Here is a 21,006-nt window from a genome sequence, read left to right on the forward strand (position 1 = left end):
TGTTGGGATACAGTGTCCCTGTCTCACTTCCTTAAGCCATCCTTTCTCCAACCCACTCCCCCTAATGTTATCTCATCCTCGAGTCATTAAGCCTCATCTGAACTTACATTTTCAGAGACTTCTTTACCACTCTTTTAACAATGTCACCCCCATTATAACAGTCCTGAGGACCTTGCTGTCATACTGCCCCCTGCTGTTAAAACCCAATTTGACAACCTCACTCCCTGGTCTGGTACACTGGTGACTTGTATGTGACTTTCAGCTTCTCGTCATAGAATCCCTACAATGTGGAAGCAGGCCATTTGACCCATCGAGTCCACAGTGACCCTCTGAAGACTATCCCACTGGGCCTCACCCCATCCCCGTCACCCCGCATTTCTCACGGCCAACCCACCTAGCCTGCACACTATGGGGAAATTTAGCATGGCCAATCCACCCTGACCTGCACATCTTTGGACTGTGGGAGGAAACCAGAGCACCCGGAGGAAACCCACGCAGACACAGGGAGAATGTGCCAATGCCACATGGACAGTCACCCGAGGGTGGAATCGAACCCAGTTCCATGGGTGCTGTGAGGCAGCGGTGCTAACCACTGAAGGCTAGGGCGAGCATACATTGGCCAGGAATCGAACCTGGGCTTCCTGTGTGAGGGACAAGAATTCTCCCACCGAACCACCAAATGCAACCGTGATTCATACGCTGCATAAAATAGGTGGTAGGGAATGATTCACTTCCAGGTGATTAAAAAAAATTGAAGCCAGTCCACGTGGGGTTTTTGTGGGCACGTTCCCATAGGCTGCACCCCCGCGATGGGAAACGCAGCAGTGGCCAAGTGAAACGGAAGGGGCTCGAACCAGGGGAGTTGCACCCTTCGTCTTACTTCCTGAGGAAACCTGTTGCAGCCCAGGAGAAGCCAGCTGGTCTTCCTTTGGCTGAGCTCCAAAGTGTGCAGGACATAGAACACTCCAGCGCAGTACAGGCCCTTCGGCCCTCGATGTTGCGCCGACCTGTGAAACCAATTTGAAGCCCATCTAACCTACACTATTCCATTATCATCCATATGTTTCTCCAATGGCCATTTAAATGTCCTCAATGTTGGCGAGGCAAAAGTGAGGACTGCAGATGCTGGAAACCAGAGTTTAGATCAGAGTGGTGCTGGAAAAGCACAGCAGGTCAGGCAGGATCCGAGGAGCAGGAGACTCCAGTGTGCAGACATAAATGAGAGGGGGTGGGGGTGGGGAGAAAGTAGCATAGAGTACAATAGAATGGGGGAGGGGATGAAGGTGATAGGTCAGAGAGAAGGGTGAGGGAAGGTAGCAAAGAGTACAACGGGTGAATGAGGGTGGGGGTGAAGACGATAGGTCAGAGGGGAGAGTGGAGCAGATAGGTGGGAAGGGAGATTGGCAGGTAGGACAAGTCATGGGGGTGGTGCTGAGCTGGAATGATGGAACTGGGGTAAGGTGGGGGGAGGGGAAATGAGGAAACTGGTGAAGTCCACATTGATGCCCTGGGGTTGATCTGCTCAATGTTGGCGAGCCCCCTACTGTTGCAGGCAGGGCATTCCTCGCCCTTACTGCTCTCTGAGTAAAGAAGGGGATGCCAACACAGATGCAGCACCCTCTGTTTGGTATTTTAAATTGAGGAGGACAGGAGACCATTAGGCCCGTCACGCTGATGCCAGCTCTGTGGTGGAACTATCCCCTTTTGGCCTGGCTTTTACCCAGCTGGAGCTGGAGCACCCTGTGTTCCGTATTTTAAATTGAGGAGGACAGGAGTCCATTAGGCCCGTCGTGCTGATGCTAGCTCTCTGGTGGAGCTATCCCCTTGGCCTGGCTTTCATCCAGCTGCGGCTCAGGAGGTCAGTCTCCAGAACTGGAAGAGGCCCAATTCTGGACCGGGAGAAGCAGCGTCTGATTCCGAGGATGGGATTGGGAATGTTCACTGGGCAGTGTGGACAGAATGATCGCCGTAAGTGACAGCAGATCGGCTCGGTTCCACATGGCAGGATGTGCAAATGGGCCCAGCAAGGTGTAATTCCCCTTTAAAATGCTCTTCAGGATTTGAAGCAAAACTCCAACAGTCCTACTGGGCACACTAAAGCAACACACAAAACACATTCGGGTTCATGGTTTATGACAAAGAACAGGCTGAAGCAATTGAGAGACGTATATCGATTAAAGGTTTCTCCATTGAACGATTATTTTGTAGTCAGACAGGTTATCGAACAGAGCATGCACCTTGCAGTGAGGAAGCAGCTCAAGGGATGAGCAACAAAATGTCCCAGATGTCATTATAATTGACAGCCTTCGATTTCAAGGGTTTCAATGAACTTGTATAGATCTTCACAGCTTCTCCTGAAATTCGAGCCCCGGCATCTTTCACTCGAAGGCATCGCTTCAATCCAAGAGTCCGAGTCAAGAATATACTGTAGACTGTCGGGTTGGGATGGTGGGGAAGGGGATGGCAGGGAGAGGAGCAGGAGAGAAGAAGGAGAATACTTTAGGTTAGTATAACCTTCAAACACTTCCAGTGCATGTTATATAATGTATCATAATTATTATGCAATGTATTATAATTAATGTTATTGTACTATAATTAATATGTAATGTATTATAATTAACATGCAATATATTATAAATAATATGCAATATATTTTAATTAAATTACTATGTTATAATTAATATTCATGTATTATAATTAATATGCAATGTTTTCTAATTAATATTAATGAATTATCATTAATATGCAATGATTTTATATTCCAACATGAAGTCTTTCAAAGAGGGAAGGCAGAACTTACAATTAATCAATGTGTTTTGTAAACCAAGCTACAGCCAGTGAAACATCTGTGTTGCAATTGGTGACGCAGTGTTTACTGGTAATATCACTGGATTAGCAATCAAGAGGCCCTGAGTAAGGTTCTGGGATTGCGGGTTCAAATCTCTCCACTGATTCAGCAAAACATTTGGAATTAAAAAGCTGTTGCCTTTTCCATTGAGCAGAAACTCAGCCGGACTCACCATGTAAACTCAGCCGGACTCACCATATAAACACAGCGGCTACAAGAGCAGGTTAGGAATACTGTGGTGAGTAGTTCACCTCCTGATTTCCTAAAGCCTGTCCACCATCTGCAAGGCACAAGTCAGGAGTGTGTTGGAATACTCCCCACTTGCCTGGATGGGTGCAGCTCCAACAACACTCAAGAAATCCAGGACAAAGCAGCCCGCTTGATTGGCACCACATCTACCACCTTCACCACCGACAGTCAGCGTATGCTATCTACAAGATGCACTGCAGCAATTCAGCTAGGGTTCTCAGTCAGCACCTTCCAAACCCACGACCACTTCCACCCAGAAGGACAAGGGCAGCAGATACATGGGAACACCACCACCTTCAATTTCCCCTCCAAGCCACTCACCATCCTGACTTGGAGATATATCACCATTCCTTTGGGTCAAAGTCCTGGAATTCCCTCCCCAGTGGCATTGTGGGTCAACCCACAGCAGGTGGACTGCAGCAGTTCACGAAGGCAACTCACCACCATCTTCTCAAAGGGGGCAACGAGGGATGGGCACTAAACGCTAACCTTGCCAATGGTACCCACATCCCGTAACTGAGTGAAGAGAAATTGTGAAAATTTAGCAGCTAATTTGAACTCGGGTTGGTTTCAAGTCCCAGATGTGCAAGATGAGGGGTATGGATAGGGTGAATAGTCAAGGCCTTTCTCCCCAGGGTAGGGGAGCCTAAAACTCAAGGCCATAGGTTTGAGGTGAGAGGGGAAAGATATAAAAGGGACCTAAGGGGCACCTTTTTCCTGCAGAGGGTGGTGCACGTATGGAATGAGCTGCCAGAGGAAGGGGTGAAGGCGGGTACAATTACAGCATTTAAAAGGATGGGTACATGAATAGGAAAGGTTCAGAGGGATATGGGCCAAATACTGGCAAATGGGACTGCTTCAGGTGAAGATATCTGGTCAGCATGGACGAGTTGGACCAGACTATAATGTGACTGTAACGTGTGAACAGGGATTTGGCTAAAAATGTCTTCCATGAATGTGCAGACCAAAGCTGGATGTAGTACACCTGATGTTAAGGTACTCCTGAAACCATGGACAATCTTTAGTTCCTTCACCCCTGTACCCTACACCCTTGTGATAAAGGCCACCAGGCTAATTGCATTGCTCATTGTTTGCTGCAGTCAGAAGGGGTTTCTGATTCTGAAGTGAGGTCGTTACGTGCTGAGCCACAGTGACGATCCGTATTGTGAGATAATTCCCAGTTACCATGAGGGGCAGAGAAGGCTGCTACCCAGTATGACTGTCATTTTTACCTCGAACAAGGTTTTAATGGTACTTACTTCTTGCTCAGATCTGTGGTCTTGCCATCCTTTCCCATCAAAAGGTAGGACTGCCTGAGCTGCAGCTCAATTGAGCACGATTTCCGCTTCAGTACGTGCCGGATGTCATTCTCCACGATGTTCTCATCCTTTGCTGTTTTAAAGACGAGAAGCAAGCGTGGTATAATTTCGGTCTTCATCGGCAAGCAAAAACATAGCATTGATGGGCGCAGCAAACCAACTGAATAGCCGACTCATTCTAGAGTGAATTTATGCTTAATGGTATGAAATAACAAAACTCTTCTTAAAATAAAAATGAGAGATTTTAGACCAACCCAGAAATTTTCTCCATTGCTGCTGTTTCAGCCGTCCTGAGGTTCAGCGTTGTCAGGAGATGGTTGAGGGACCAGAATTGAGACCCGTAAATAGCTACTTGCTTTTTTTATAAAACTCACTCACAGGCTGAGGGCACCACTGGCTAGGCCAGCATTTGTTGCAAAGTCCAGTTGATCTGTTAAGAGTGAGCCCCATCACTGTGGGTGTGGTGTCGCATGTAGGCCAGACCAGATGAGCATAGCTGTTTAGTTCCATTCGTGAACCAGATGGGTTTTCTCCATCACAATTGGCTCATGGTCATCAATAGACTCTTTATTCAAGATTTTAGTTTCCTTCATTGAATTCAAATTCCACCATCGGCTGTGGCAGGATTTGAACCTCTATTGCCAGGGGCTCTGGATTAACAGCCCAGCAAAGGTACCACTAGGGCATCCCACCCCCTCCCATTGCTTCTCCGAACATGGAAAGTCAACCAACCACCCTTGCTTTTGGCCCCATCTCCACCTTCCTGGTGTCCCTCTTCTTCCCTGCTCCCCTTATCCCGCCTGCAATTGCTTTTCCCCAGGGACCCATTGTCAATTGCTTCTGACAGCTGGGCTGTAGTACTGATGGTGGCCACCTCTGCCAGTGGCGCCGTTGGTGGAGAATTGTAGCTGGCCGATTTGATATCAGCTCTGGGTTGGTGGGGGGGGGGTGCAGGAATTACTCCATGTTCACGGCTCCTTTGGGTGGGAAGACCCTGCAACGTCTGAGACTGGATTGCCTTGGAATGGATTCCCTGGGGAAAACTGCCATTGGGTAGCGACTGACCTTCCATCCTCTAAGTGGGATGTCTATGATCAACATTAAAGTCAAGTTGAGGTTTTGCAACAAGACAGCAGGTGAGTGTGAGACCGACGTACTAGACAAAGCTCCGGCTTTCGATTCAACGCCCTGCACTTCATGGTCAATTATTCCAATTGCTCAGATCAATAATTCACCAACTGGTATTGGATGGTTATGGGGCCCAAATTGAGAAATTCGTGGAGAGGAGATGGGATGGCTGTGCTAAGTTTACTTACAACGTTTGATGGGCCTTGTAATAGAAACAGTGTAGACGGTGAAACTTCCTTGTGTGTTTACGTCGATCACCTGGATTATATAGGCTGAAAGACATCAAGCATCACTTCAAACTTTAAATTTCTTTTAAACAGAGGCTTAAGTCATCAAACCTGAAAAGGAATGTTACCACCCGGAAGGAGTCCATTTGGCCCATCTAACTGCAGGTTTATGGTATCTGTCAATCACAGCCAGCCCAATCCGAAATACCCAGGCTGGGGCGAGATCTCTCCTAGCCAGTCCAATCTACTTAATCCCAGTGCTTATCCAAGGCCGCTGTTGTCAAATGTTATGAAGGTTTCTGCCTCTACTAATGTCTCTTTTTTTGACAGGCAGTAACTTCTGGGTGAAAACAAGACCTTCCTCAATTTCCTCTCAGCCTTTCACAAATAAGGTACAATAGGGGCACTTAAGGGGATTTTTAAATAAACAAGGAATATGTGAGGAATGGAGGGATATGAGGGGAGTTGCGAGTGAGGTGCTGGAAAAGCACAGCCAGTCAGGCAGCATCCAAGGAGCAGGAGAGTCGATCTTTCGGGCAAAAGCCCTTCCTCAGGAATGAGGCTTGTGAGTCCGGGGGGGGGGGGGGGGGGGGGGGGGGGTGGTGGTGGTGGAGAGATAAATGGGAAGGGGTGGGGCTTGGGGGCAAGGTAGCTGAAAATGCGATAGGTAGACAGAGGTGGGGATAAAGGTGATAGGTCAGGGAGGAGGGTGGAGTGGATAGGTGGGAAGGAAGACGGACAGGTAGGACAGTTCATGAGGGCAGTGGAAGATTAAGCGAAGGCAGGCAGAGGGGATTAGTTTACTTTGGTGTCGTGTTCGACACAACTTTGTAGGCCAAGAGGCCTGTTCCTGTGCTGTACTCTACTACGTTCTAAATTTTATTAATTTAAATCTGTGCCCTTAGGTTATTGACTGCGCTAATACAGTAAAAGAGAAAAAAAATCTTTCTGATTTTACTCTGCATATGTCTGTCATAATTTTATACACATCCCAATTTGCATATCCACATAACTGTATAAACATCCTGCATAGACACAATGCCAACCTTTTCCTTTTGCTACCCATGTGATAAGCAATTACAGATTAATGACCAGCACCCCCCACTCCCCCACACCCCACCAAGGTAAATTGGGAAGTTAATTTATTTTGATGAGGTTTGTTTACACTGTGAAGTATTTCTTACAATCCTCACTGTCAGTGAGGGAAATCAGATTGTGATAGACAGATAACATAAACCTGCAGTCAGTCCGCACACCAACCACCTGATCAAGCTCACCCTGCCCGAGACTGTGGACTCAATCTTACTTTTATTCTGGGTGAGTGTCAGTTCTGACGGGCTTTTACAGGCAGTCTCATCCCGGGAGTCCCAAATGAGGTTTCTCACTCTTTCCTCCCAGACGTTGCCTAATTAGCTACCCACCCCCGCACTATCGTCAAGTTGTAGCTCAATCCTAACACTCGCCTTAGCTGGGAGATCTCGCTCCAGCCTGGGTATCTCGGATAGGACTGGCACCCAGAGGTACCATGATCAAAAGCACACACTGTCTGCCTGGGCCTGCTGTGCCCAGCTCATGACCTTTAGCCTGGATTTGGCACCCCACCTTGCAAATACAGCGCACCCAGAGGTACTGGCAGCAGGGTGGCACAGAGGAGGAACCTCCTTATCACCCAGGACTGGAGGAGGAGGCCATGGCGCCAGACCTTGCCAGCTCGATTTGAGGCTGCCACCCAGGATGGTGGAGTGTTAGCCGTTTGGAGGAACACCAAGTGGGTATGAAGCAGGTCAATAGCCTTGTCCACTCTGACTCCATCTCCTCTCTGCCACCTCCCACCTGCTCTATATCCCTGTCCAAGGCTTACCAGGGAAGCTAGAGACAGTATGAGACGCAAAAATTGGGCCTACACATTGGCAAGGAAAAAAACTGATAAGCCTGAGAAGTGGGAACAGTTTAGAAGTCAGTAAGGGATTGATTAAGAAGGGGAACATAGAGTATGAGAGTAAACTTGCAGGAAACATAAGAACTGACTGTAAAAGCTTCTTTAGGTACTGTACATACTCGAGTAACAGTCAAAGGTTAAATTTATGGAGTCGACTATTACATGGACACTATTTTTGAAGGGCCGAGACTCATGCCTGTCGAAATTGACACCTATCATTAGCAGAAGCCCAGCTGATCTCTAAGTGAATAAAAAAAAAAGAATTCTGGTAATTCTGAAAACCCAGAGTGGGACTAACAGACAGCGGACTGGAAGACCAGGAGGGTAGAGTAACAATCGGCAGACTGGAAGACCTGGAGCGGATTGAAATAATCAGCTGACTGGAAAGCTGGAGTGGGACGTGACACCCTGCACGGTGACTCAGTTACGTTGATCTGTTATCTGCAAAAAAACTAGGGTCGACTTTTACGTGAGACATACGGAAAATTCCAGGTTAATTGGCCAAAAATAGGGGGTCGAATTTTACATGAGGTCGACTATAACTCAACTATGTATGGTATCTAAGAAGAAGAGCAATTGATGAAAACTAAAGCATGTCCCCTACAGTCAGAGACAGGGGAATTTATAACAGGGAACGGGAAAATGGCTGACAAACTAGATACTTACTTCGCTTCAGTCTTCACAAAGGTGAGCACAAATAACAAAGCAGAAATGATGGGGAGACTGGGTTTATGAGTGGGAGGAGCTGAAGCAAATTTATATTAGGAGAGCAATGGTGTTGGGAAAATTGATGGGACTGAAGGCTGATACCCTTGCTGAGATATTTGCATCATCGATGGTCACAGGTGAGGTGCCGGAAGACTAGAGGTTGGCTAATGTGGTGCCACTGTTTAAGAAGGGTGGTAAGGACAAGCCAGGGAACTGTAGACCAGTGAGCCTGACGCTGGTGGTGGGCAAGGTGTTGGAGGGAATCCTGAGGGATAAGATGTACATGTCTTTGGAAAGGCAAGGACTGATTAGGGATAGTCAGCGTAGCTTTGTGCGTGGGAAATCATGTCTCACAAACTTGATTAAGTTTTTTGAAGAAGCAATAAAGAAGATCGATGAGGGCAGAGTGGTAACTATGATCTATATTGACTTCAGTAAGGCGTTCCCCATGGGGCTGGGGAAGACTGGGGCTGTTTTCCCTGGAGCACGGGAGGATGAGGGGTGACCTTATAGACGTTTATAAAATCATGAGGGGCATGAATAGGTTAAATAGACAAAGTCTTTTCCCTGGGGTCGGGGAGTCCAGAACTAGAGGGCATAGGTTTAGGGTGAGAGGGGAAAGATATAAAAGGGACCTGAGGGACAACTTTTTCACACAGAGGGTGGTACGTGTATGGAATGAGCTGCCAGAGGAAGTGGTGGAGGCTGGTACAATTACAGCATTTAAAAGACATCTGGATGGGTATATGAATAGGAGGGGATTAGAGGGATATGGGCCAGGTGCTGGCAGGTGGGTGTAGATTGGGTTGGGATATCTGGTTGGCATGGACGGGTTGGACCAAAGGATCTGTTTCCATGTTGTACGTCTCTATGACTCTATGACATATCTATGGTCTGATTAATCCATACCCCAGAGACCGTAAGGAAGTGGCACAAGAAATAGTCATGGGTGGTTTTTCAGACTGTGGATACAGTTTCTCCAGCTAATTTAACCCCACCATGGGATGGGGGAGTCCAGATATAGACGGCATAGGTTGAAGTTGGGAGGGGAAAGATTTAAAAGGGAACTGAGGGGCAACATTTTCACACGGAGTGTGGTACGTGTATGGAACGAGCTGCCAGAGGAAGGTACAATGGAGGTGGGTACAATGACAACGGCAGGGTGGCACAGGAGACATGTGAGCCTGGCATCTCTCTGGATGAGGGGACAAAGTGTACAAGGGTGAGGCCAGGTCATAGGGTGCCATGAGCATCCAGAATGCGGCCTGGTCCGATCCATGTGCCAGATGCCAGTGTCCTGGGGAGGTGGAGTGGGGGGGGGGGCGGATGTTCGGGGGTTGGCATCTTTACAGTGCAGAAGGGGTCCCTACGGACTCTCCTGGTTACAGCCCTTGGAGTGGGCCTTCAGATGTTGGCATTGGTTGACCTGATGGACATCTGGAGAAGCAAGAGGTGAACTGAGGGTCTGACTTTCATGCCAGGGACTGTCAACGTGTAGCTCCCTCGTGGCACGCAGTCGCAGAGCGAGCTGAATGTTGGCGAGGTGAGATTGGCAGTCAATAACGTTGGCTGCAAGCAATAATCCTCATTCATTGGCATCTCACCCCACCGCCGAGTGAGAATCTAGTCTCGACACCTGGAACCTAGGTGGAAAATCGGTCCTGATATGGAGGCAAGGCTCACTCGTGCAATTCTCCTGGATTTATCGCCATCGCTCACTTCATTCAGGCCCCTGTAATATTCTGGCCCCTGAATGCATAACCTTTGCATCCATCTTTCAATTCTGTTGGCAAATCGAGTGCTTTATGCAGAGCGCTAATAATTAAGGTGCAGACCCATTCCATCTCAACATTTCCACACACGCACGAATCTGAAGCATTTACCGTATTCGACAATTGGGGTGTAGCAGGCAAAATCGATGCGTTTGTCATTGTCCACATCCGAGGTAAATGTCCTCTTCAGTCGAGGGCAGCTACCTGACAGAGAGAGAAAGAGAAAGAGAGAGAGAGAGAGAGAGAGAGTTAAAGAGATTAATGTTTACAACTGGTGATAGACTGTGAAATAGGATAGATTATTGGGCAAATGAATAGTGTATGGCAATAACTTTCTATTGTGTGAGATAGGCTGAATTGGCTGGGACTGTTTTCCCTGGAGTGTCGGAGGCTGAGGAGTGATGGATAGGGTAAATAGACAAGGTCTTTTCCCTGGTTTGGGGGAATCCAGAACTAGAGGGCATAGGTTTAGAGTGAAAGGGGAAAGATATAAAAGGGACCTAAGGGGCAACATTTCCACGCAGAGGGTGGTGCGTGTGTGGAATGGGTTGCCAGAGGAAGTGGTGGAGGCTGGTACAATTACAGCATTTAAAAGGCATCTGGATGGGTATATGAGTAGGAAGGGTTTGGAGGGATATGGGCCGGGTGCTGGCAAATGAGACTAGATTAGTTGGGATATCCAGTTGGCATGGACAAGTTGGACGGAAGGGTCTGTTTCCGTGCTGTACATTTCCATGACTCTATGACTCTATGAGACAACAGTGAGTGTGACTGGAGTATTCAGGTGTTACTGTTAGTGAGAAACCAAGCTGGTCCAGCCATACTTTGGCAAGGTCACCTCCTGATGCCCAAAGCTTTTCCATTATCTACATGCACAAGCCAGGAGTGTGATGGAGAACTCCCCTCTTGCCTGGGTGAGTGCAGCTCCAATAACACTCAAGAAGCTTGACACCATCCAGGGAGAAAGCAGCACTCATCTATCACCTTGAACATCCAGCTCCCTCACCGCTGACGCACGACAGTAGCAATGTGTGCCGTCTACAAGATGCATTGCAGTGACTCACCAAGGCTCCTCCAACAGCACCTTCCAACCCCTCCGCAGTGAAGACAAGGGCAGCAGAAGCATGGAAACACCATCACTGGCAGGTTTCCCTCCATAGCCCCCACCGCCCCTCGGAAATATATTGCTATTCCTTCCAGGAGCCTCCTTCCTGAGAGCACTGTGGATGGTCTTCCACCCCAACACTGCTGCGGATCAAGAAGGCAGCTCACTACCGCCTCCTCAAGGGGCAACTGGGACAGGCAATAAATGCTGGGCCCAGCCAGTGATGCCCACATCCCACAATCAGATCAAACATTAAAGTTATGGGCCAGGGTGAAAAGTAGTGCTTATTTTAAGCGTAATCCTTATTCCACCTCTGGATACTAGTGTGTGATGGCTGATGGATTTGATAAATCAATTTAAATAATATAGTTAAAGGTTACCACTATCCCAAACATTAATATCTTAAGCTGATGCTTCCATTGAATTATAGAATGGAACAAGGCCATTTAATCCATCCTATCTGTGCTGGTTTTTGCAAAAAGATGCACAATTGGTCTCCCACTCCTGCTCCTCCCCCACACCAGTATATGTTCAAATTCTTCAAGGAGAAAGTGAGGACTGCAGATGCTGGAGATCAGAGCTGAAAATGTGTTGCTGAAAAAGCGCAGCAGGTCAGGCAGCATCCAAGGAACAGGAGAGTCGACGTTTCAGTTCCTGAAGAAGGGCTTATGCCCGAAACGTCGATTCTCCTGCTCCTTGGATGCTGCCTGACCTGCTGCGCTTTTCCAGCAACACATTTTCAGCTCTCAACCTCCTACAGTTCAGCGGAAAAGGTCCCAGCCTAACTCAATCCTTCCATATCTGGCAATATCCTAGTCAATATTTTCTGAACTTTTCCCAGCTTAATAATATCCTTCCTGTAACAGAGCGACCCGAAGTGGACACAGAGTTCCAGAAGAGGCCTCACCAATGTCGTGTACAGCCTCAACATGACATCCCAACTCCTATACTCAAAGCACTGAGCAATGAAGGCAAGCGTGCTAAATGCATTCTCCACCACCCTGTCTATATATATGTATATAGGCCTCAAGAAATTATGTCATTCCATGCCCTCTACTAACCACTTTACTCCTTAATTACTCGGTCACTGCCATGTGTGAGTCCGAACAACTCTATTAAATGCCCTCTTCTCCTTCCCTGCTGTGAGGGAGAATAACTCAAACTTTCGCCAGTTTCGCTCAAAGAACCATCATCCAATGAGCTGCAACAGCTCAGACAGCACAAATCAGACTGAACCAGAAGGTTAAGCACAGTTATTGATGATCTTTCTATTTTCCAATATGCACGGATAGAAACTTACCTTCAGCACATTCACAAACGTCATGCTGACAGAGCTTCGATACGATGGTGCTTTGTTCTGGAGCATTATAGAATATGGAGCATTTAATACCTGCAACCCAATCAACAAATGATCAGAATTAACTCACTTGCCATATTTGTGTTACTGTTAGCTGCAGTGGTCTGACATTCCAAACGCTCATGTCTGCCAAGTGTTCATGTTCATTTATTGCAATTGTTTACTCTGAAAGTGAATCGTAGGCAATTGCATTAGAGTCAATTGATTCCCTGCAATATTGTACTGGCACTTCAAGGGGTGCAGAGGAGGTTCACTAGGTTGATTCCGGAGTTCAGAGGGTTGGTTTATGAGGAGGGATTGAGTAGATTGGGATTATATGCATTAGAATGTAAAAGAAGGGGGGTGGATCTTACAGGAACGTAGAACTTTACGAAGGGAAGACGTAAGATATCGGCAGGAAGGTTGTTTCCACAGGCAGATGAAACTAGAATGGGGGGGGGGAGGCGGGGAGGGGGGAGTAGATTTAGAACTGAGTTGAGGAGGAGCCTCTTCACCCAAAGGGTTGTGAGTCTGTGGATTTCCCCGCCCAGTGAAGTGGTTGAGGCTGCCTCATTGAACCTTTTTAAGGCAAAGATAGGTTTTTGACCAGTAAAGGAATTAAGGGTCATAGTGAGCGAGTGGGTGAGCGGAGCTGAGTCCATGAAAAGACCAGCCAATGATCTTTATTGTCTGGCGTGATAGGCCCAAGGAGTCAGATGGCCAGTGTTGAGTCTCAGTGTCAGCTCCTCAGGCTGAACCTTATAAGATTTCTGGATAAACGCATTTAGATTTTTAGAAGGTTTTGCATTGCCGTGCAATCGAGTGAGATTTCTCACTGCATCTTACCAAACTCGCCTCATCAAGCAATCCCTGTGCTATCCCTCATGTCCAATTCCAGCCCCCTCTTCCCATGCGCAGTTGCTGGAAAAACTTGCCACTGCCGGGATATCCCTGAATTGACCAGCATTCCTAGCCCCAGTGCCATGTTCAAATAGGAACTGAATATTAAGCCATATTCCCCCTCCAGCAGCAACCCGCTCCTATCTAATATGAAACTTGCCTTGCCATTTGACAAAGAGTAAAAGATGCAGCAAGATGCTCTTGACGTTGAGAACAGCCTCATGGGACTCTTTACATGGTTCCACCACTAACTCTCCTGGATATGTTTTGATTGGCTTTAGACTATTCCATAAGAGTCCACAGCCTTATTAGATTAACCCTGGAGTCCACAGTTGGGAAATGAATGTTTCATGCCAGGGAACATCATTCCAAGAGAAGACCTCTCTGTTATGTTTTCAAACCAGGAAATATATTGAGGCAGAGTCTCTACTCACTTGGGTTGTAATAATCGTAAAGTGTCGCACTTGCTGGTTGTATCAATCCAATGGGAATAATCTGCTTAGCACCGAATACAAAACATTCTCTCTGTTTTGTGACCTAGATGGGAAGCAATTCACAAAGCAGGTTCACAAAGAGACACATAAAATGCACTCTCCCATCATTTTAAACTGCAATTCTAGGACATAGACATGGGAGGTGACGACTTGCTGATTGAGCCTTCAACTCTATTCACTGTGATCCCAGGTTATTGATAATCCCATTTTTCCGACTTTTAGTAACAGATCCCCTGATATCCCTCCCCAGTAAAAATTATTGAGTACAGGAGTTGGGAGGTCATGTTGCGGCTGTACAGGACATTGGTTTTAGGCCACTTTTGGAATATTGCCTGCAATTTTGGTTTCCTTCCTATCAGAAGGATGTTGTGAAACTTGAAAGGGTTCAGAAAAGATTTACAAGGATGTTGCCAGGAGAATTTGAGCTCTCAGGAGAGGTTGAATAGGCTAGGGCTGTTTTTACATGGAGTGTCGGAGACTGAGGGGTAACCTTATAGAGGTTTATAAAATCATGAGGAGCATGGATAGAGTAAATAGACAAAGTCTTTTCCCTGGGGTGGGGGAGTTCAAAACTAGAGAGCGTAGGTGTAAGGTGAGAGGGGAAAGATACAAAAGAGACCAAAGGGGCAACGTTTTCACACAGAGGGTGGTACGCGTATGGAATGGGCTGCCAGAGGAAGTGGTGGAGGCTGGTACAATTCCAACATTAATTTGGATGGGTATATGAATAGGAAGGGTTTGGAGGGATATGGGCCGGGTGCTGGCAGGCGGGACTAGATTGGGTTGGGATATCTGGTCAGCATGGACGGGTTGGCCTAAAGGGTCTGTTTCTGTGCTGTACATCTCTATGACTCTAAGTCTTTAAAGGTCCAATTATTGCTAATATCTGATGTCCTTTGCAGGAAGTATTGAACCATCCACCTCACTACATGTGATAAAGTACTTTCTGATTTGATTCCTGAAAGGTTCAGCTCAAACGTCAAAAATAACATTTCCGGTTGCACTAGGCTCCCGTACTACACAAAATAATATCTTCCTCGCTGTTGGAACTGTTGATGGAAGCATAAAGGACAATTCCATTGTTCGCAGTGGCCATCATAGCAATGCTGGTGTATAAACCGATGATTCCTCAAGGCTCTGTAACATGCTGACTGCTTTCATTCAAAATTCAGTTGTAGATGAAAGCTCCATTTGCTTTAAGGTGAACAGGCCAAGGGATCCCTATGCTATGGTTCCTTGCCCCAAACACTCAATTGCAATAGGTTTGGCTGATGCTGCCTGATTTTTCCAGTTATGGTAAGCAAAGAGGGAATGAGCATATATAAAATAATTGGCAAACCGTAACATTACCGTGTTTAGATAGAGGAGCATCCTCCCATCTTTGAACTCATACGAATCGATGTACCTGTCAGCGAGGTTTTTCAGCTGGAAAATAACATATTTCCAATTACCATCATGACAAACATGTTCACTCCTTATTGATAGGGACACTTCTCTTGCTGTGTATTCTAATAGAGGGACAGTGCAATGAGAGATTCTGGGATTCACCTGATTGCAACAAGGGGAAGCTCTTCATCCGGGAAAGAATATTCAAATTCACTTTGGCCCTCGTGTCCAAACGCTCATGGCAATTACCGATTAGTTCTATTAATCAACACTGATTGGAAAGTGGAGATACCAAAGAAGGGGTTGCAATAGCTCGTGCTGATCAGAAGCATGTGGGAGACTAACATGACCTAATGGTGGAACTGAACATTACAAAGGGTGCTCCCATTTTTGTCTCTGTCCAATAGTGGGCCAAGGAAAAATAGTTGCATTCCTTGTCACACCTTTACACTATCTCCATTAATTGGAAGTCAATTCTGATTGAATAACTATTTATGGTTTGCAACTTAATCTTTTATCAAGTTTTGTCCATCTATGGGATACGCAGTGAGCTAGGTAGCAGATGTATATAGAAATGTAACAGACAGAACTGAGTTCTCCCACATTTAGTCAGAGTGCCATTTTCATTGAATTTCATGGAAAGTTTCTCCCTTTGAGGCCAAACCAGGTTCCTCAATCTTCTCAAACTCAAGGGGTGGCAAGGTGGTTCAGTGGTTAGCACTGCAGCCTCACAACAGCAGGGACCGGGGCTCGATTCCAGCCTCAGGTGACTGTCTGTGTGGCGTTTGCACATTCTCCCTGTGTCTGTGCAGGTTTTCTCCTGGTGCTCCAGTTTCCTCACACAGTCGAAAGGTGGGTAGGTGGGCTGACCTTGCGAAGTGCAGGAGATAGGGTGCCAGTCTGGGACAACTGCTTCATGGTTTGTGAAATTTGCCCCAGACTTAACAGGGCAAGGTGAATTATGTATGTAGTCATACATCTTCTTTGTCAAATGAGTTAACCTTTGTACGCCAATAACCTGCTCACTGATGCTGAGTTTGGGTCTTTCCCGGATCTCTCAGCTCTTCACCTCAGTATAACCTTGATCGTTCAGTTGGGCTGAAGAGCTGGACTCCAGCAGTGAGAATGACCATCAACTGTAAACCAAGGAGCCTCGTGTAATTAAAGTCAAGGGGATCTGCTTGGGTTACAACCCATTCAAAAGGAAGATGGTTGTTGATGGGGGTTAATCACCACAGACTCGGGGATACAGGAGCATTGGAACAGGAGAAAGCCCTTCAGCCTCTCTTCTAGCATTGTAGGTTATGGATACTCATCTACTTCAATGATGTCCCTAGATTCCCATCTCCAGAAACTTATTGATTTCCATCTTGAGATTCCCTCTTGAGGTTCACCAACCTCTGATTGAAGGAATTCCTCCCCATTTCAGTCTTAATTGGACTATTCCTTACTTTGAGACTGTGGTCCCTGGCTCTTGACACACCAACCTCGGGGAAACATTCTATCTATATCCAACCTGACACGCTCTGTAAGAACTTGGTGGGTTTCAATAAGATAACATCTCATTCTTTGAAACCCTACAGTATACAGTCCCAGACTCTTCAATCTCTCCTTAAAAGGCTTAGGAATGAATCTGCTGAATCTATCCTCCTTTCAAGAATGGGAACAAAGCTGAACACATTACTCCAAGTTTAGAATTAGAATCCCTATGATGTGGAGATAGGTCCTTCAGCCCAACAAGTCCACACCGACCTTCCAAAGAGCAACCCACCCAGACCCATTCCCTTAACCTGAGAGGCTCAGAGACTGAGCGACTTAGGTCTGTTCTCATTGGAAAAAAGAAGGCTAAGAGGGGATTTGATAGAGACATACAAGATGATCAGACGATTAGACAGGGTAGACAGTGAAAGTCTTTTTCCAAGGATGATGACGTCAGCTTGTACGAGGGGGCATAACTACAGATTGAGGGGTGATAGATTTAAGAGAGATGTCAGAGGCAGGTTACTTACTCAGAGAGTGGTAAGGGTGTGGAATGCCCTACCTGCCAATGTAGTCAACACAGCCACGTGAGGGAGATTTAAACGCTCCTTGGATAAGCACATGGATGATGATGGGGTGTAGGGAGACGAGCTGAGAAGAGTTCACAGGTCAGCGCAACATCGAGGGCTGAAGGGCCTGCTCTGCATTGTTTTGTTCTATGTTTTTATCCCAAATTAATAGCCTACACTGTGGGCAATTTAGCATGACCAATTCACCCTAACCTGCACATCTTTGGACTGTGAGAGGAAACCGGAGCACCCGGGGGAAACCCACGCAGAAATGGGAAGAACGTACAAACTCCACACAGACATTTGCCCCTGAGGCTGGAATTGAACCCGGGTCCCTGGCGCCGTGAGGCAGCAGTGCTAACCACTGAGCCACCGTACTGCCCAAATGGTCTCACCAATGCTCCACTGTAATTGCACCAATGTATCTTTACTCCTGTCCTCAAACTCCTTCCTCAGGACCATGTCATGTTATGTTCAGCAGTGACATTTCTCCCATTACAGAAACATAGAAACCTGGAGGATAAGAGCAGGAGACGGCCATTTGACCTGTCGAACCTACTCCGCCTTTCATTATGATCATGGCTGACCACGGAGCTCAGTACCATAGTCCTGTGTCCCTTGCTCCTTCCGCCACAAAATCTATCTCTACTTTTGTCTTGAAAACACAATGTTTTGCTCTCATCCACTTTCTGCAGTAGTGAATTACAAAGGCTCAGCACTCTCTGGGTGAAGAAATTTCCCCTCTTTGTCTCAAAACGTTTCCACCTTAACCTTAAACTCTGACTGGATTCTCCCGCCCCGGATGAGAGTGGTGCTGGAAAAGCACAGCAGGTCAGGCAGCATCCGAAGAGCAGGAAAATCGACATTTTGGGCAAAAGCCCTTCGTCAGGAGGAATTCCTGATGAAGGGCTTTTGCCCGAAACGTCGATTTTCCTGCTCCTCGGATGCTGCCTGACCTGCTGCGCTTTTCCAACACCACTCTAATCTAGACTCTGGTTTCCAGCATCTGCAGTCCCTGTTTTTCCCACCACTGGGACATCCGTCCTGTGTCTAACCTTTCTAATCCTGTTAGTGTTTCATAGGTTTCCGTCGGAGAATTTAGCGCAATGAATCAGAGATCACCAACACACAGATCGGACTGAGAACTGACAAGGATTTATTTAACAGACAGCGATGCTGCAGAAGAGACTTGACTCCCACTGAAACAGTCACTGACAGGCTGTTCAGAACGAGTCACAGCTTCTTCCCCGAACAGCGAATACAGTGGAGTTTTATACCCTAACAGCAATGAAGTGAGTTATGAGATAATGGTGTGGGTTGTACAACAAAAGAGGAATAAAGTTAATTCATTGAAAAGATTCAAGTGTCTGGTGTCTGACAATGAGTTTCTTAATTGACTCAGGAGATTCTGATTCTTGGCTGGAGTAGGTGTTAGTGGGTTTCATCCTGGTATTGATGTGTTTGTCTTATTGAGGGGGCAAGTGAAACACCTTTGGTGCCTCCTTGTGTGGGGACCCTTTGCAAAGGCTTGACTCCTAGGGGGAGCAGCTGTGACCTAGGGATATCAGAGGTGGCTGGGCTTTTGTAGAGTGGGAGGCTTATTATCAGTTAAGCTGAAGACGTATATTCTCTCGGTCTGGGGCTGAATGAGTCATGTCCTGTGATGCCTGGGGTGGCTGGTTTGGCTAATTTTTGGCATTGTGGGTAGTCTCAGTGGCTAAGTGCAGACATTTTGCGCTGTCTGTTTTGTGGCCATGTCATGGGGAGGCCGGGACCCGTATTTTCTCCCACAGTTGCTATCAGATTCCCCCTTCGTTCTTCTCAACTCCAGGGAATACAACCCAACCGAATCAAGCTCTTAGTCCTGCCATCCCAGGAATCAATCTGGTCAACCTTTGCTGCACTCCTATAGCAAGAACGTTCTTTCCTCAGATAAGGAGACCAAATCTGCACAGAACTCTCCAGGTGTAGCCTCACCTACGCCCTGTATAACAAGCTGCAAGACACCCTTGTTCCTGTACTCGAATCCTCTGACGATGAAGACTACCACACAGTTTTTTCTTCTTTGCTGACTGCTGCAGCTTTCAGGGACTCGTACATGAGGACAGCTAGGTCTCATTCAACATTCCTCTATACCAGTTTACAGCCATTCAAATAAGAATTTGCCTTCTGATTTTCGCTGCCAAACTGTAAAACCTCACATCTACCACATTATACTTCACCTGCCATGCATTTGCCCACTTACTAAAGCCTGTCCAAATCATACTGCAACATTGATCCATCCTCCTCACCGCTTACCCACCACCCAGCTTTGTGTCATCTGTAAACTTTGAGATAATATATTTAGTTCGCTCATCTAATCATTTGTATATATTATGAATAACTTGGGTCCGAGAACCAATTCCTGTGGCACCCTTCTAGTCACTGCTTGCCATTCAGAAAAAGACTCCTTATTCCCAGCCTTTGCTCCCTGTGTGCTAACCTATTTTCTATTCGTGTCAATACACTACCCCTCAATCCCATGTGCTTTAATTTTATACATTAATCTCTTACGTGGTTTTGTCAATAGCCCTTTTGAAAATCCAGATAAGCCACATTCCCTAGCTCTTCCTGATCAATTCTGTTGGTTGCATCCTTGAAGATCTCCAGTCGATTTGTCAAGCATGATTCCCCCTTTCGTAAATCCACGCTGACTGTGTTAATAGAACATAGAACATAGAACAATACAGCACAGAACAGGCCCTTCGGCCCACGATGTTGTGCCGAACTTCTATCCTAGATTAAGCACCCATCCATGTACCTATCCAAATGCCGCTTAAAGGTCGCCAATGAATCTGACTCTACCACTCCCTCGGGCAGCGCATTCCATGCCCCCACCACTCTCTGGGTAAAGAACCCACCCCTGACATCTCCCCTATACCTTCCACCCTTCACCTTAAATTTATGTCCCCTTGTAACACTCTGTTGTACCCAGGGGAAAAAGTTTCTGACTGTCTATTCTATCTATTCCTCTGATCATCTTATAAACCTCTATCAAGTCACCCCTCATCCTTCGCCGTTCCAACGAGAAAAGGCCGAGAACTCTCAACCTATCCTCGTACGACCTACTCTCCATTCCAGGCAACATCCTGGTAAATCTTCTCTGCACCCTCTCCAAAGCTTCCACATCTTTCCTAAAGTGAGGCGACCAGAACTGCACACAGTACTCCAACTGTGGCCTAACCAAAGTCCTGTACAGCTGCAACATCACCTCACGACTCTTGAATTCAATCCCTCTGCTAATGAACGATAATACTCCATAGGCCTTCTTACAAACTCTATCCACCTGAGTGGCAACCTTCAAAGATCTATGTACATAGACCCCAAGATCCCTCTGTTCCTCCACCTGACCAAGAACCCTACCATTAACCCTGTATTCCGCATTCTTATTTGTTCTTCCAAAATGGACAACCTCACACTTGGCAGGGTTGAACTCCATCTGCCACTCCTCAGCCCAGCTCTGCATCATATCTAAGTCCCTCTGCAGCCGACAACAGCCCTCCTCACT

General features: G+C 46.8%; 1 protein-coding gene across 1 annotated transcript in view; it reads right to left on the reverse strand.

The window, feature by feature from the left end:
* Positions 1–2,116: 2,116 nt before the first annotated feature.
* Positions 2,117–21,006, reverse strand: part of LOC140455398 (complement C4-B-like) — a 130,260-nt gene continuing 111,370 nt past the window's right edge. Inside the window, exons 35-41 of the mRNA XM_072550206.1 lie at positions 15,376–15,450; positions 13,966–14,068; positions 12,596–12,685; positions 10,302–10,394; positions 5,733–5,816; positions 4,357–4,489; positions 2,117–2,432 (exon numbers count right to left, since the gene is read on the reverse strand). Coding sequence (XP_072406307.1) covers positions 2,291–2,432; positions 4,357–4,489; positions 5,733–5,816; positions 10,302–10,394; positions 12,596–12,685; positions 13,966–14,068; positions 15,376–15,450 — 720 coding nt within the window. The 3' untranslated portion in view covers positions 2,117–2,290. The remainder of the gene's footprint in view (positions 2,433–4,356; positions 4,490–5,732; positions 5,817–10,301; positions 10,395–12,595; positions 12,686–13,965; positions 14,069–15,375; positions 15,451–21,006) is intronic.

The sequence above is a fragment of the Chiloscyllium punctatum genome, chromosome 30 (genome assembly GCF_047496795.1).
Source record: "Chiloscyllium punctatum isolate Juve2018m chromosome 30, sChiPun1.3, whole genome shotgun sequence".
In the NCBI taxonomy this organism is placed as follows: domain Eukaryota; kingdom Metazoa; phylum Chordata; class Chondrichthyes; order Orectolobiformes; family Hemiscylliidae; genus Chiloscyllium; species Chiloscyllium punctatum.